The sequence below is a fragment of the Rhopilema esculentum genome, chromosome 6 (genome assembly GCF_057945365.1).
Source record: "Rhopilema esculentum isolate cy_ngs chromosome 6, ASM5794536v1, whole genome shotgun sequence".
Lineage (NCBI taxonomy): Eukaryota > Metazoa > Cnidaria > Scyphozoa > Rhizostomeae > Rhizostomatidae > Rhopilema > Rhopilema esculentum.
The window spans coordinates 3,167,544-3,183,757 of NC_142820.1; the positions used below are offsets into that span (position 1 = coordinate 3,167,544).

The 16,214-nt window shown below is 37.0% G+C and overlaps 1 protein-coding gene across 15 annotated transcripts in view; it reads right to left on the reverse strand.

The window, feature by feature from the left end:
- Window positions 1-15,769, reverse strand: part of LOC135686912 (telomerase reverse transcriptase) — a 47,018-nt gene extending 31,249 nt beyond the window's left edge. For 5 of the 15 annotated variants that reach the window (XM_089108772.1, XM_089108765.1, XM_089108767.1 and 2 more), the window contains exons 1-10: window positions 15,703-15,769; window positions 15,489-15,552; window positions 15,275-15,338; window positions 14,088-14,146; window positions 11,991-13,306; window positions 11,035-11,541; window positions 10,051-10,618; window positions 9,406-9,768; window positions 8,747-8,959; window positions 4,567-7,292 (exon numbers count right to left, since the gene is read on the reverse strand). In XM_089108772.1, coding sequence (XP_088964898.1) covers window positions 7,024-7,292; window positions 8,747-8,959; window positions 9,406-9,768; window positions 10,051-10,618; window positions 11,035-11,541; window positions 11,991-13,295 — 3,225 coding nt within the window. In that variant the 5' untranslated portion in view covers window positions 13,296-13,306; window positions 14,088-14,146; window positions 15,275-15,338; window positions 15,489-15,552; window positions 15,703-15,769 and the 3' untranslated portion in view covers window positions 4,567-7,023. The remainder of the gene's footprint in view (window positions 1-4,566; window positions 7,293-8,746; window positions 8,960-9,405; window positions 9,769-10,050; window positions 10,619-11,034; window positions 11,542-11,990; window positions 13,307-14,087; window positions 14,147-15,274; window positions 15,339-15,488; window positions 15,553-15,702) is intronic. The other 10 variants (XM_065203306.2, XM_089108773.1, XM_089108770.1 and 7 more) reach the window with 10 other exon arrangements.
- Between the last annotated feature and the right edge of the window lie 445 nt (window positions 15,770-16,214).

Consider the following 16,214-nt stretch of genomic DNA (forward strand, 5'->3'; position numbering starts at 1 on the left):
AGGAAAAACCTGCAGGGTGAGGACTTCTGTCGACCCATTTTAAGAACTACCTCTCCGTTTCAGGCTGAAGATGAATGTCTCAAGATCCAAGCCTTGAACAAGCCCTGTCCACTGTACGAAAATAAGCCCAGGCCGATACCCAGTTGTTTCCACCCTCCAAAAAGCGAAGCAGTGTGGATTGGGCTTTAGTCTTCGGTTGGGCTTTAGGCTTTAGTCATAGTAGCTAAGCAGTAAAAATAATAGACAGTAGAGCATGAAAAATTAGCATTGAGAATGCGAGATATTTCAAAACGTTTTTATAGTCCTGGAGCCCACCACAGAAGATTTCACCCCATTTTTTACAAAAGGTTTGACTCAATTTTATTGTTTGTATGTGTGCTTGGGTGGAAAAAATGTTGGTCAGCTCAACCAATCCCAGGGGTACCACAGCCTCCCAAAAGTTGCCCCAGAGAAAATTTATGTGATATCATCACCATAATAAAAAATTTCATTTAACGACTCAAAGGTCGATACAAATGTCTGCGCAAGCTAACAACAGAGCCCCGTTAAAACGCTCCCAACTTTCCACTGAACATCGCTCAACATTTGTAGACTGCAAATGTTGAAAGCGTTTTAACACCCTGTTCAGTTATGTTGAGTTGTGTTGGGCGGTGTTCAGCGATGTTGAGTGGAGTTTGAACAGATTCAAAAATGTTCAGCGGGTCGACTCAACATTTGAGAGCATTTTAACACCCCATATGTTCGGTCGGCGCAAGCGCAAGGATCAAGATCTCAGAGCAGTTGAACTTTATAAATCGTAATGGCAAACTATGACGAACGCTTGGAAACAGTTTGCAGTGAAAGCAGATCGAACGAGATAGCAATTCAAAGCAAGTTGCAATACCAAAATCCTGACCTTAGGAAAGCATCAGGCAGCTACTATTAAGGGAAAGAGCATCCGAAGTTTATCTTCCAAAACACCCTACCTAAACAGCGGATTCCCCTGTCTTGGATCTCTGAGAGTCCGAAGTTCATCGCTCAACGAATGCTGAGTCGAATTGTTGAGAGCGTTTTAACATCCCTATTAAACATGACTAAACATGACTAAACATGACTAAACATCACTATACAAATATTCAGAGATGTTCAGTGAAATGTTGAGAGCGTTTTATTGCATAAGCTCAAGAGTGCATAAGCTCACATAGATTCAATTGTGTAGACAAAAGGAGTTCGTTTTCTCTCTTGGACTCCATTGGTAATTTTTCTTTAGGCTCGCGGCACTGATTGGTCAACTATACCGGTCTTGTGCTTGCGTTTTTCTGATTGGCCTATTTCGATCCACAACTGGGTATATATTTTTCCATCGTGTTTTTTCGGAACCTATTCTGACGTTTTATGCTCTGAGGAGTGTCAGACCAAAAAGCTTTTAGTATGTTGTAAAATGTTTGCTTTTTTCAAAGCCATTTTGAAATTGCTTATGCAATATTTTGAGGTTTGTTTTTTTCAAAGTTGAGAAAGATTAATATTGACAGTCTAAATACATCTGGGTTGAAGTGGAAATTTTCTGAAGCTGAAGCTCAACTGCTAATTGAAAACTGTCCTGAAATTTCTCACATAGATTCAAATTTATCTTTTGATGAAATTGATGAACATTTTCATCCAGCTTACAATGATGATAAACCATTGATCAAACTTGTGAGAAAATACGGAGCACAACTAGTTTATTTCCATTTATGAGCAGCAATTTAGCAACAAGCATTGCTGACAATTGTCCAAATGTCCAAACAATCACAATACATGAGGCATATGAAATCAGTTTGGCAAATAATGCATTGTTGTCACTCTCAGCTTTGAAGAATCTGAAAAGCCTAAAGTTGATATTTTCTGGAACAAGGATCAGGCCTGAGCCTCTTAGTCAGTTTCTGAAAATAGTTGTACCATTTCTGGAGAAGCTATATGTTTGTTTCAGATCAAGGCAATGTGAATATAGCTATGATATCTTAGATATTATTGAACTTCATGGAATGATGATTAAGGAGCTTCACATCCAGCTTACAGCTTTTGGATCAGAAGATGATCGAGATAAATATGCAACAATTATGCAAGCCTTTCCAAGTGTGTTGATCCGTTGTCAAAAACTCAAAAGTCTGTTTTTCCAGGTAGATCATGGGGAGCAAGTGTCACTGGATACAATCGACTTTTTTCAGAAGATTTTCTTGAGGATCTTGAGGATCTTTGTGTGAGGCAAAAGCAACTTAAACAATTGGAAATATATAGGATTACTACTACTGGCTATTCTCACTTTGATTTTCTTTCATATGAGTTGCCATTTTGAAGAATCACAGTTGGATATTAGCTTGAAATATCTCCCCGTCCCTATCTGCATACAAGAGTTTGTTTATTTTGTGGACACTGGTATACCATTAGGAGGTTTATTATGTAACAAGGATGGAAAATGATACAACAATGTACAAAAGTCCGTGTTTTTGTTTCTTTTTTGACAAAACAAAATATTTCAGGCCATGCCCTTTTTAGCATCAGAAACCCCCTTTTACTAACAAGAAAATCCAATTATACCTGAAGGGAACGCTCATGACTAGCTTTTGGCTATGTAAAGGCAGTTTAAAAATCATAGGATTACATCACAAAAAGTACGTTGCCAAAATATTACCCCTCCCCCAACATTTTCTTATCGGATTTAGACGAAATACAAAATTGATCCTGCTGAGAACTGGGGGAGGGCGTGTCCGTTAAGGAGGAGAGGAATTTGGCAAAACGTTTGCAGCTTAGCATGGGGGTCATAAGGGTTTGCAGACAGATGAAATTTGAAAAAAATCTTTCGCGGATTTCGGAAATCATGCAATTTCTTGTCGGAAAAACGGAATTCTCCACACTGACCGGGTGCAGATTTTGTCGAAAATGAAGTCTATAAAATGGAAAACGGAATCATTATCAAGTCTGACGGATTTGCAGAATTCTTCAACAGTAAAATGGCCATATCAATGAAACTGGTCGTGCCGCGCTCTTTGCAGATTTCTATATTTTAGTCAATGCTAACAACTATTTTATACCGCTTTATCTTTTTTAAACTTACCGGATTTTCTTATTTACATAATTTCAATTGCCTTTCCTTATCAATTGAATCATTAAATCATGAACCACTCTCGAATAATCAAATTCTTCACCACAGTTACGCGACGAGCTCATCTCGAAACGTACTCTTAATTTTGTAAAATGACCGTGTCAACACCGTAATTTTCCTGTTAAAACATGACTTGGTCTTCAAAGTAATTTGTCTCATCATTGTCAGTCGATTTTTGCTATACTTGTTCGTCTTTTTTAAATAAAATACACGATGATACTCGTTAGGGTCCTCAGATTAAAATCTAAAATTCAGGCTTTTGAAAATTTCATAAAAGCGTCTTAATGGATCTCAGAATGATAATGATAAATTGATGTAAGGGTGTTTTATAGACTTACATACTTCAGATAGCAAACAGTACAATCAGTTACAGAAATACAAATAGCATTCGCAATAATTTGATGCAAGGATGGCTCAGTGGCTAGGGTCGCTGGCTACAGATTTAAGGGTCTGCAGTTCAGGGTTTTTTTAAAGAACATTTATTAATAGAGAGCATAAACAAAATGTACATGATGCGCAGGTACAGGTAGCTTGTGCTCCAGACCAGTGCCGTAGCCAGGGTTGGAAGACCACACCCTTAAGAATTTGGGAAAACGCTCCATTTGGTAAATGCGTTTGGAAAAGCTATGGCTTTTTCACGTGGCAATGGTTGGCTAGGCAAACACAATAACCGTCATATGTAGCTTTTTGTGGCTGACCCCCATTCTACAACTGTCTATTTCCTTCACAATTCCTCAAACGTTTATATTCTTAATTGTGTAAGGCAAGGAAGCGCTGCGTGTAAAAATTGATATTCCAAAATTGTAAGCAAATATCTTAAGATAATAATCAGTATGCACGAGTTTCAAAATAAGTCCGTTATCCCTGGAGCAAAATCTGTAAAATCTCCAACAAGCATTTCAGAATGCAGTTTTTTAAGGACTGAAGCGCTTTAGCATTTTAATTTCTATTTTATCTGGAATTTCTAGAGAATGTGAAGGACTTTTTTATATAGACCCTGAAACAAGGCAAAGCTGTAAAGCATCCAGTAGAGGTACAGATGAGGTTCCCCTGCGAGCGAAACGAGCAGAAACTTTTTGCGACCACGCCCTTAAGATTAGCTTAAAATTTCAGAATATTTCTGAACGTCGTTTGCTTGAAGTATTGAAAACGTTTCAATTTTGCCTGAAATATCAGGGTACTCTAGTTTTATTCCTGATTTGCACTGAGGTGGCATCGAGACAAAGGACTAGAACACTGCTCGATAAGCATAGCTTCTCTTTCTTAGTATCCTAAAACTGCCTTCGGAAGCTAGAGAGCAAAAAATAAAAATACAACGGCAAGCCTGTTTCACCTATCTAATGACCATTGCTTGATGTTATAATATAATCTTAAGATTGGATTCAAAGTGAAGCATCGTAGTTTCCAATCGCAAATAAAAGTAAAATTTAGAAAAGATCACTTACCAGAAAGAGCAAGATTAAAGGAAAGGAAGCATTCTAACTGCACCAATATTGCAACTGCATCATCAATGTGGATCATCTGTTGCATAGCTTCGCATCCTGGGATAACTATATTAAAAATCTTTGCAAAAGATCTCTCTCTCTCTTTCTCAAGGCATCAAAAACCTAAACAAAGACAAGGGAGACAGGGCGATTCATTGGCTCTATTCAATCTTTGCAGACAGACACCTGATCAGTGAACAGCAATATGTACACTAAAAGTATCACTGTAAATTGCTGAAATTAAGAAATTTGGATTAGCACTAATAGGCCAAACATACAGAGCACTTTTCGTCCGACACATTTTGTACCAATTATTTCGTCCGACATATTTCCTGCGAAACTTTTCATCCGACACATTTCGTCTGACATTTTTCGTCATGGTGTAAACGTAGATAAAAACAAGTTAGCAGAAATTCATATTACAGGTTCGGTGAATCTGGCAGTTGTAAATAACTTACATAATAGATCACGTGACATTCCCTTTGCATCAATCGAAGCCTTTCTAAAAGATTCAGTTATTAGTGAATGTTTCGTATATTTTCCATTTTTAAACCTATCGTCAAACACGTTTCATTTTTAAATAAGAAGTTGATAACTGTTCCTCATATTTCATTGGCTCTATTTTGACATGATTTATAAGTTGAAGATATAACTTGTCAAACCAAAAATATTGTCTATTAGCGAACCCAGGTGATCACGTGCATTTCTACACAATTGTCCACGCCTAGTGCTAAAGGCGTGGTTGTATAATTGAGGTATCTGTGTTTTTCGCCAATAGAGTTCTAAAGTGTGACGTCACCAAAACCTTTTTTAGAATTTTTGAATTTAAACCACATAACATAAAAGAGCACCATGAAATACTTTAAAATATGCAAAATTGGCCAAACATGTCTAAAATCGGTTGACATATAGCCAATGAAAGATTTGAAGTTTGCTAACGAATCACTGTTATTTAGACTCTGTTCATAAAGTTATGAACAGAGACCAAAATACAGAGGTTTGCTGGGGAAAGAACAAATACACATGTGGCCATATCTCTGCCAATTTGTAACACATTTGACTGATTTTTCACATTTAGAGGTATTTCATGATGCTCTTTCAGGTTATGGGATCCAAATTCGAAAATTCTGAAAAAAGATTTTTGTGACGTCATCCCTTTAGAACTCTATGACGTTGGGTTATCAGCTAACCTTCCAGGCCAAGGATTTCGGGGTTCTTCAACTCTCCCACCTGGGTATCTATCCCCTTATTCCTGGATCAAGAAAAGACATAAACCCTCTTGTTTATACAAACTGGTAAGAATAAAAAATTACATTGTGTGAATCGTGATACGGAAGTTGTATAGGATCATTAGTCAAAGAATATTAGTGTCTATCGATACCAAACCTGGTACAAAAATTCAAATCAACCATGCTTGGAACTCTAATGACACTGAAAAACAAACACATTTCAAGTAATGCTTAACTTTTTGTTTGTCAGTTGCTTGCCAGTTCGTGCAGAAGATTTTTACATTGACATTTTCAATTCATAATTCACTACAATTTTCAAGGAAATATCATACAACATGTTGCAGTATCACTATCATATTTGTTGTATGGAGAAATATTGGCAAACCAACGATTGAAAAATCGAAAGATGTAGTTCTTATAGCATCGTTTTGAACTGCAACAAATTAATTTTGAGCTCATCTAATAATTCGTTCTCCTTGTTCATATTTTTAACTTTAGTTAAAGAAGGTTTTGTTTCATGTTCCTTGGTTTATCGTTGTAATAACACTTTACCTATTTGACACATTACATACTGTAACTTGCTAATAATATATAACTGTATATATATAGGAATAATTGACTTAAAGATTTGAAATAGAAGCATGCCTAGTTAAAGAAAACTTAGTAGAGAAAACAGATGCACCCGTTACAATATTTCATGGTAAATATAATATCTTTTTGAGTTTTTCATTTTAAAATTTCTAAAGACAAAATGTCCACAGATCAAGATTTATTTTGATTGCAAGTATAAGGGAAACAAAACATTTATTGACAAAAGGATAAATTGTAATAGCGTGGATAAATATGGATCTATGAATAGACATTATTTTGGGTGCTGGTGCTGGACTTAAAGGCTAAAATCTTTTCAAAACACCACAGAAAAGAGTGTAAACCTATGTTCACAGGAATATACGCTAGGGGTATTTGCACAAAAAGTCAGATTTAAGCATTTCGTGTGGCCTTTAGTTGGTGCAAATGATTTAATGAACAATGTCCTACTAGCGAGTAATCAACGAACGTAACTAGCCAACCCTTAATATCAAAACAAGAGGTATAGAAACAGCAGCTAAATCTTGCCACAAAAGAGGTAGTTTTCTTTTGAGACGACATATACACCGATAAGAGTATATTTACTTACCGTTGACTTGTTTTACTTGAGGAGTACAAGTTCTTCCTTTTGCCAAATTTTTTTTTGTGAAACCGAGAATTGCTTCATTATTTGACGATATCTTGTACATTTTGTGGACATAACCCGAATAATAGCTGCAAAATATATATTTTTTGCAACTTTCTTCGGAGTCATGCTGTTAGCAGTAGCACCTGCCCTTTGGTGAACCCGTCGATAGTGGCGATAAAAAGCCTTGAAAATACGGTGAATAGCATTTTTCCAAAAAATTGGATGCTTGTTTGGCCTTGAATCTGAAAGAGGAGAAAATACAACTGGCATATTCTTAGTCTACATTTGATATAGTAAAATTGCATTGGCGTAGTGTTTATCCATTGTGTTCGGAACGATGAAATATCTATTGAGTGTATCAGTAACTACGCAGTAATCGAGTACGACTATGAAGCAACTTTAAGGTGCTGTTTTAGGTGTGATCTCTCACATCTCCTACTACCTCCAAAATCAGCTGCTGTAGAAACAATGTCAATTATTACTGTTGTTTGCGAGTCTATCTTTTAGTGCCAAACAAAAGTATTTAAATTTGCTGTACAGAGGTACAATTGTATAGGAAAGCAAGACTAAGCATGGATTTGATTGACTGAAGACCATTTTTTTTCACAAGACACTTGTGGGAGCTAGCTTTCAGAATGGCAAGGCAATGGGTACAGTGACATGCTGGGGATGAGATCACAAGGGAGGGGGGGGCAAAGGGTCAAAATGGCGCCCCATTTATCTTCCAATTTTCCTTCAAAGTATTGGAAATGTGCAGAAAAGTACAAGAGTTCGGAAGCACGCTGATCTATATCTACCTTTTTGTGGGGTACTGTAAGGCCTTTAAATGAGGGTAGAGCGGGTAGTCAATTGCTGACAGGACGTGATAGAGAAATTTCGAATAAAATATGTAATTCTTTTTAAAACCTGACAGTATTTGTGAGTATTGTTGTAGCGGCTGTATCATCAAACTGTACAACAATGATAATCAGGAACGTCACTATTGAGGGAGGTTGGGGGTAGGCAGGGGGTGGTAAGATCGTACAGGAGTTTAGTGAAGGCGGTCACCATCGTTGGCGGCAAAAAAGATGAAAAGAAGACGTTCTAGGGATGGTCGGAAAATGCATCCAAATATTTACAACATCGCTATAGACTCATGGAAAGGCCGTGGCGATGCAGGCCTGTTTTGGTTTACTACGAATTTGCCGGATTCAAAAACCTTCCTCTGCAATAAATTCTGGCGATTCACAGCATCTATTTACCGCCGGCGTTAAGAAATTTAATGGAAACACTTTTTAGCAGTCGCGGCGGTCATTGTTCTCATCTTGTCACATGATGGTGTTTGACCAATCATGAAGATTATATTAAGGGAGCACAGACTCATGACAGGGAGACTGTAAATTGAGGCGGCATTTACGGCAGTGATGTAAACAAGCTCTATGAAAAAGCCGGCGGTATCGTAAGGGTGGCAGCTAAGGATGGAGGCTAGGGGTGTCGCCGGCAGTTTAGCAACAGTTGCGGCTATATGGAAACCAGCCTTAAGGTTAACTCATTCAGAAAGGATAACTCAACCATAGTGCAAAAAAACAAAAAACGTATTCAAGGTTAAAATATCAACGTCGTAGAAAAAGCTAATGAAGCGTTAGCTGATTCCGTGAACCTCTTTACCGGCTCCAGTTTTACGGTAAAAAGTTAGGGGATGATGAAAATAATTTACCTTTTGGGAGTCTGCCAACAATATAATCCATCTTTTTGGCAGTTAGGTATGCAATGTGACATAAGTTATGCTCTATCACTTTTGCACTGTTAAGCCTTGGGTCAACTACAACCGAGGACAACCTCGTTCTGATGTGGTGACACAATCGCTGTAACAACCGCACTCCCGGGCGTGAATCAAGCCGAACAGTGACCGTTTCACCGACTGAACCCCCTGGAAAGGAATTTTTAAACTCATTTCTAATTGAAGAAAAAGATACTCTCGAATGACAAGTGTCAGAAGTGGGCAATCCTATAAATTATATTGGATATATTTAAATTTTGCGACAAGATCAACAAGATATCTACATCTTAACTACACAATTCAGATCATGTATTAGTGTCATACTATAGAAACGTTTCATGTGTAAAAAACAAGAATTCCGACTTCTCCCTGCCTATGTTAAATAAAACGTCCTAGGTAAGGATACGTATGCACGCAAGAGCATTATGTAAAAGGGTCATGGGCCTATCTTGAATCTAGGCAACATCATCCAAAATATCAAGGCACGTCACGTGTGGCCTATAAGAAGACCATACATTAATTTGCATTGATGGTCTCGCTTCTTAAAGATGTTTACAATACAAAATAATCACAAGTTGTTGCAAAAGGAAGCATACCTATGTAATTCTCGAAATTGTATTTTACTTCTAATGTTTTGGTATTGATTAGGAGATTGCACCACCCAAACCATTCCCCAAACATCTTCTGTAATTTCAAAGGGCAGTTCAGCGAGGTGCTATCGACGTTTGATCTTGATTTACTTGCGTTCAAGCTGAAACCGTACTGGGAAAATCCTAGACCAAGCCTCTGAACGAAAGTCCCTATAATTTCTTTGCTCGTGCCAATAAGAAGATAATCATCAGTCCAACGGATCAGCATACAGTTGTCGGAGACAAGGAAGTCTCCCATAAACTGCGCTTCCATATGGCCATATAAGAAATCGCAATAGTATGTAGCTAGCATGGAGCCTTGTGCAACACCTGAAATTAAATAAAAAGTAAACGATTGAAAGACATGCTGATATAAATAATGGATGAATGAATAATACCCAAAGAGCTAGAGAGAGGATGCCAGACGAGTTTTACTGAATGTGCAGTGAAGTAAGAGGCTTTGGTTATTTTATAATAAAATCGGCTTCCAGCTCTTCTATTATCATTCAATGAAAAGAATCTTCAACATGTCCGAGTTGGCTGAGATTCTCCAAATAATATCAACAATGCTACTTAATATTATGTTTAAATTGGCTGTAAGTTTGAACATACCACGGATATGACGATAAAAAGTGTTCCCAAACTGGACATAGCTCTGTTCAACATGCTTGGTGACAAGAGAAATGACTCTATTGCGTGATCTTATTTCATCCCCAACGTCAATAATGACAGAGTTCCTGACCCGAATATCGTCTGAAAGAAGATTTTCCTTCAAAAATACCGGGAAAGGTCTGCAGTTTGCGGCAGCCGCTACAGCATGACTGTCCTTCATTTTGATGACACCGTGGGTAACGTTGCAGATGGTTCTGAAGTTCCTCACTAAGTACTCTTTCTCTTTCAAAGAATGTCTGATAACTTCAAGGAGCTTATCGTGAGGCATGTTATCAAAACAGCGTTCGATGTCCGAGCAAAGAAAATAAAGCTTTGAGCCTAGTCTTCCCATTGCTCTCAGCTTCATCGAGAAGTTGAGAAGGCGATGATGAATTTCACTGATACTTGATACAGCACATCCAGTTACAAGGGGGCGCTGTTTCTTTACAAACTTCAAGATGGATATGACTTTCTCCATCTCTTTTTTGTCATCCTTGTCGTCCCAATGAATGTTGACGACTGGTCTGACCTGCGAATGGTAAAAGAGGTTTAATCAGAGAAAGAGAGAAATTGAAAACGTCTGATGGTGGTTCCTGTTTTGAATTTGTTTCTTGAAAATATAGTGCAATGGTACACAGAACTTTGACAAAAGCCTCAGAGGTTGATGTCACTATAAAAATATATCGCTTGTGCGTCTTTAAGATAATTTTCGTCAAAATATTTTTTAATAACACGTTAGACGGAAAACTCTAATTTTCTAGAGATAGTCCTGTACTCAAAATGTTTCACACTTGTGGGCAAGAGAAAAGCCATAGAGTTAATGTATTCCGCCTGAATTTGTGATTCAGTCTCCGCATCCACTCCATAGGAACGGCACTATTCGTATCAAGATCGCTCAACTAAGCTAAGCTATATAATCTTCTAGGGTTATCATATCATTTTCACCTTAGACTTCTTCGGAATGAACCGAGCCTTTCCGCAACCAAAAGCAGCACCCGTGGAAACAGCGTGAAGAACGTCTTTCTCCTTCACCCTTTTGAAGCCGTCAGCAAAGAAGGAATCCTTGCCTAACGATTCAATGGCTGACCAAGATGTGCGTCTGTAGAAGAATATTCTGTCGTGATCCATCCCGGTTTCAGTGACATAGAAACAAGATCTCACCAAAGGAATCAAAAAGTCTTCAGCAATCCAGCGAATCAGGCTTTTCAATGTACTCTCCTGCCAAGCCAGGAAGGGCTTCTGGATGCCTACGGGTCTCTTTCCCGACCTGAACATCCAGTTGCATAAAGAGAGTTTTATGCCATTTGTCAATTCAGACATAGACATAAACTCATTTTTGCCAAGGTCAAAGAATGGTTTTATGTTTTTGAAAAACCTCCGCCAATTAACCTTGGTGCCAAGAAGATTTCGCTGGAAGACTTTCTGGCAGATGCGTTTAACAAATAAAAAAACCTGGAAATCAATCAAAAAAATTTACTATCAAATATAGATCTTTCGTGTGTGATTTTTTTCAAGTAATACTTGGTTAGGGCCAGAAAAGCGATTCCTTTTTTGATTTTCTTGAAACAAATCTACATCATACACAAAAATATGTTTGTCGCTAGCATACTGCCAAGACCACAAGTTTCTTTTTCGTTGCAGATTAACGAGACAACACCAAATAAAAAACCGTGTTGGTAAGGATGAACATTATATTAAATAATGGTAGTTATATCTTTCAAAATCTGTTTAATCAATAAAAGCAAACTGGACCTTGTTCAAACTGTTCGCACTAAACGATCAACATACATACCGAGCTTGGCCATTCCACAAGAAATGTTATTCTGATGATATGGTATGTCCAGTATTAAAAAAAACAATTATAAAATATTAATCAATGAATATTTTGGATAGCAGCCCACCTTGTACGGTTCAACAAAGCTAGAAGCAGCAACATTGAACAGCAGTGCCTTGTTCTTCTTCAGCCTTCGAACTTGCTGAGATGAAGTACTTTTCTGGGATTTTTCCTTACTCCTCTCCTTCCGATAGTCTCTAAGCAATGTTTTCACCGTAGCAGGCAAAGGGCAACACGTCTCCAAAACAGCCTTGATGTTCAATTTTCGATAATTTTTTATACATTTACAAAGCAAAGCAACGGCCCGATTAAGCTTTGAAGGAAGCTTTCTATACGTATGTTGTTGACCATCTCGAAGAAATATTTGCTTTGCAAGTAGTTGGGCTCCCTTGCGTGAAGGCTGAACTTTGTTCAAGATATGGGAATCGAACAGTTTTTCACTGACACGACGGTTATACAGTAAGCTTCTCGTTTTTATAACTTCCTCCTTAATTTTTACATCCAAGGGCCTACGAACATTTCCTTTACCTTCTGGGGTAAGTATACTTGTTCTCTCACCCTTCGAATCACAGGAATCTTCAATGTTTGAAGCAAAAGACATCTCAGATTCAAAAAGTGACTCCGATTCTGTGGGCACAGGAGGAGAAGCCCGGTCTTTACTTGTGTTCAAGGTAACACTAAACATGGAAGATTCGTTCATTTCAGGTACAACAAGAGCGTCTTCATCTTCTAAAATTGACTCAGATTCAGTGGACAGCGTGCGGTCACGACGATTAATCTGGCATCTTAGTGACATCCTAGTGGAGGGTACCTTTATGAGTCCTGGAACAAATCTATCTACCGATTCTTGGAACATTGATCTGCAAGAATGGTCACCTAATGGATACTCTCTCCACAATGACTTCCCAGTAACTTGCAATAAATTGCCTTTCGGAAGTTTGATAAACAAGGCCATCTGACTTAGCAAGTGCATCATGAGGTCTGACCCGATCGCAAAGGACAATGCTTCCCATTCTTTACCTGCGAGGCTTGCAGCAGCCGACAGTTCTTTTTCGAACGACTTTCCAGCATGGTCTTTCCGATCGAAACGCTTGCAGTACTTATGAAGTATTCCTTCGACAATCTCTAGTTGTTGCTGTTGACAATGGAAAAGCACGAGATCGTCAGGGACTAAAACGCTACAGCACCTGCACGAGACGATTGTATCAGCAAGAAGTCCTTTGACGTCATCTGATTTGAAAACCTCAGCTTGGCTTTCGAGTGGTACCTTGTAACAGGAAAATACATATCTTAAGTAGATTTCAAGCGATGATGTCCAACAGTAGTATTGATCGAGGAGACCGATGACAGGTGCGTGATCCTTCCAGCTCATTCTGACTTCACCTGAAATAGCAATAATGAGACAAAAATGACAGGGAAGGTTGTTTACTTCATGAATCCTGGCAATTTTACTGACGTTTTCATGGGGATGATCCACTTACCGTAAAACGCTACTCCTGTGATAAGGGGATTACGTGGCACAAAAAACATTGATCGAATGCTAGTATCTGACTACTTTTGAATTAGGTTTCCTACTGAAAATGAGAGAAAATTTTCCTTAAAAGACAGCAAGACTGGATGCAATGGTAACATCAAATTAAATCAGGGTAAATCTCAGCAACTTTAAAATGTACCAATTTTTCAAACATTGCTATCTTGCAAGAAGGAAAAGAGAAGAAATTGTGGCAAAGTTGGAGAAAATTACACAATGTTTAGTAAAAAGAGCAAATTAGGTTTTAAACTCGATAAACTTCTTATGAAGTGTAGAGGATGACCCCTCAGACAAAAATAGATATACAATCAAAACACATGCTTTTTTACATAAATATAAGAACCTAATTTAAGATCCTTGGTAGCCTAAATTCATTTTAAGTACCATTCCTATAAAAACCTGTTTAGGCTAATTAAAAAGAACAGGTTCTTATATGCGGGTTTTACTGTATACAATCAAAACACAAGGAAAGCGAAAATAAGCTCTTTTCTAACAAAGAATCTGTAAGCACAAGACACAACTACCCAAGAGACCGTTCAACAGACACTACAAAGTTCAGCCGGCATTCATTTATCAACAGGCATTATAATGTTCCGCAGGCACTAAGAATAACAACAAAGTTACAATACATACCAAAATGATAGCCAACCAAAGCTGATTCATAGAACTGGGGCAGGATATCAGACAAGATTCTATAATGAAAATGAAAGTATCCTAACCATTTTTCCTTCAAATAACTGTTTTAAAAATGGATTGCACATGAATAACAAATTAATGATTAATAGAATAGGTTGAAATACCATGTAAGTCAAAGAAAAATATCCAAGAAAAGTTGAATACCTACACATACCAGTGAAACAAAAAGAAAAAATATCCCGTATGTTCAAGTTTTGAAAAAAAATAATTAAATGCAAGATCATCGGTAAAAGGTATGTAAAAATTCCTTAAAGATATCTAAATCTTAAACAACTCACAATACAGTTAATTGACTAAAAAGCAAATAGCTACAATCTTGGCAAAAAATGCTGAGAATATCCCAGAAAATCAAGCTAGTTGTAAATCATCCCACCCCGTCCTCCCCCCGTCCTACCTCCCCGTCCTCCATTCGCCCCCCGTTCTCCCCTCCCCCCCCCCAATAAATGCTGTCGTGAGGGTAGTTTAGCGCAAATTCATCCTTAGTTGATCTTTAATGATTTCACCAAACATGGGGGAAAGGGAATTTCCATCAGCAGCATGTATGATATAAAGATAAAGCACGCGAAATCCATTTTCGTTCAAAATTCTCAGCTATATTTTGCCAAGATGTTTTAAGGCTATGCAAAAAGAAATTAACTATACTTTTAAAATTACTCACAAAAACTTAGGCTGAAAACAACACAAAATGAAAACTGCAAATAACCTCAATAAGTGCAATGAGATTAATACTTCGAAGAGTTTTGACTTCGTTTTCATAAGGCAAGTTTAAAAAATAATCCTCTTTCTGAGCTCATTGCCTTATTCTTAAATAACTCATGATATAAACTAAACTTACATTATTTGCAATATCGAAAAATGTTTATAAACATGTTCAAACAAAGTTATTACTTTAAAAACAAACTTTAAGACAAAATAACAGACTTTATCAAACAAATAATCACATCATGTATAATTAAATCGAAATTGAGAAAATCCAAACAATAGTTGAAATTTTATCATACTAAAGTACTCAAATAAAAGCAAATGGAAAAAACTGACAAAATCTGAACAAAAGCTAAACATTGTCTAGAAAAGTATCAAATTGAACAAAGAGTGAATAAAACAAAGAAATTTCCAATAATTACCTAACAGTAAGTGCAATTCAATAAATCTCTCGCAACGTCGAGGTTTTCAACTCAGTAACCAATTCTAAAACAAGTTGATAAATCTTATCAAAAGCCACTCGACTGAATTATAGCTTTAGTGAAATTAAGAAAATGGGGACAAAAGCTAAACACAATCGAACAAATTATCAAATCAAAGAAATAGTAAATAAAAAATAAAATTCCTATTGATTACCTAACAGTATGTGCAATCCAATGAGACTCTCGAGATGTCGAGGCTTTCAATTCAAGAATTATTTCTGAAAAGAGTTGACAAACTTTATCAAAAGTCACTCGATTTAACTATAGGTTTAGTGAAATTATGCAAAGTGGAACAAAAGCTAAACACTATCTAACAAATTATCAAATCAAAGAAATAGCAAATGAAAAATAAAATTCCTAATGATTACCTAGCAGTATGTGCAATCCAATGAGACTCTCGAGACGTCGAGGTTTTCAATTCAAGAACCAAATCTAAAACAAGTTGATAAACTTTATCAAAAGCCACTCGATTTAACTATAGGTTTAGTAAAATTAAGCAAAGTGGAACAATAGCTAGACACTATCTAACAAATTATCAAATCAAAGAAATAGCAAATAAAAAATAAAGTTCCTAATGATTACCTAGCAGTATGTGCAATCCAATGAGACTCTCGAGACGTCGAGGTTTTCAATTCAAGAAACAATTCTAAAACAAGTTGATAAACTTTATCAAAAGCCACTCGATTTAACTATAGGTGTAGTGAAATTAAGCAAAGTGGAAGAAAGCTAGACACTATCTAACAAATTATCAAATCAAACAAATAGCAAACAAAAAATAAAATTCCTAATGATTACCTAGCAGAATGTGCAATCCAATGAGACTCTCGAGACGTCGAGGTCTTCAATTCAACAACCAATTCTAAAACAAGTTGACAAACTT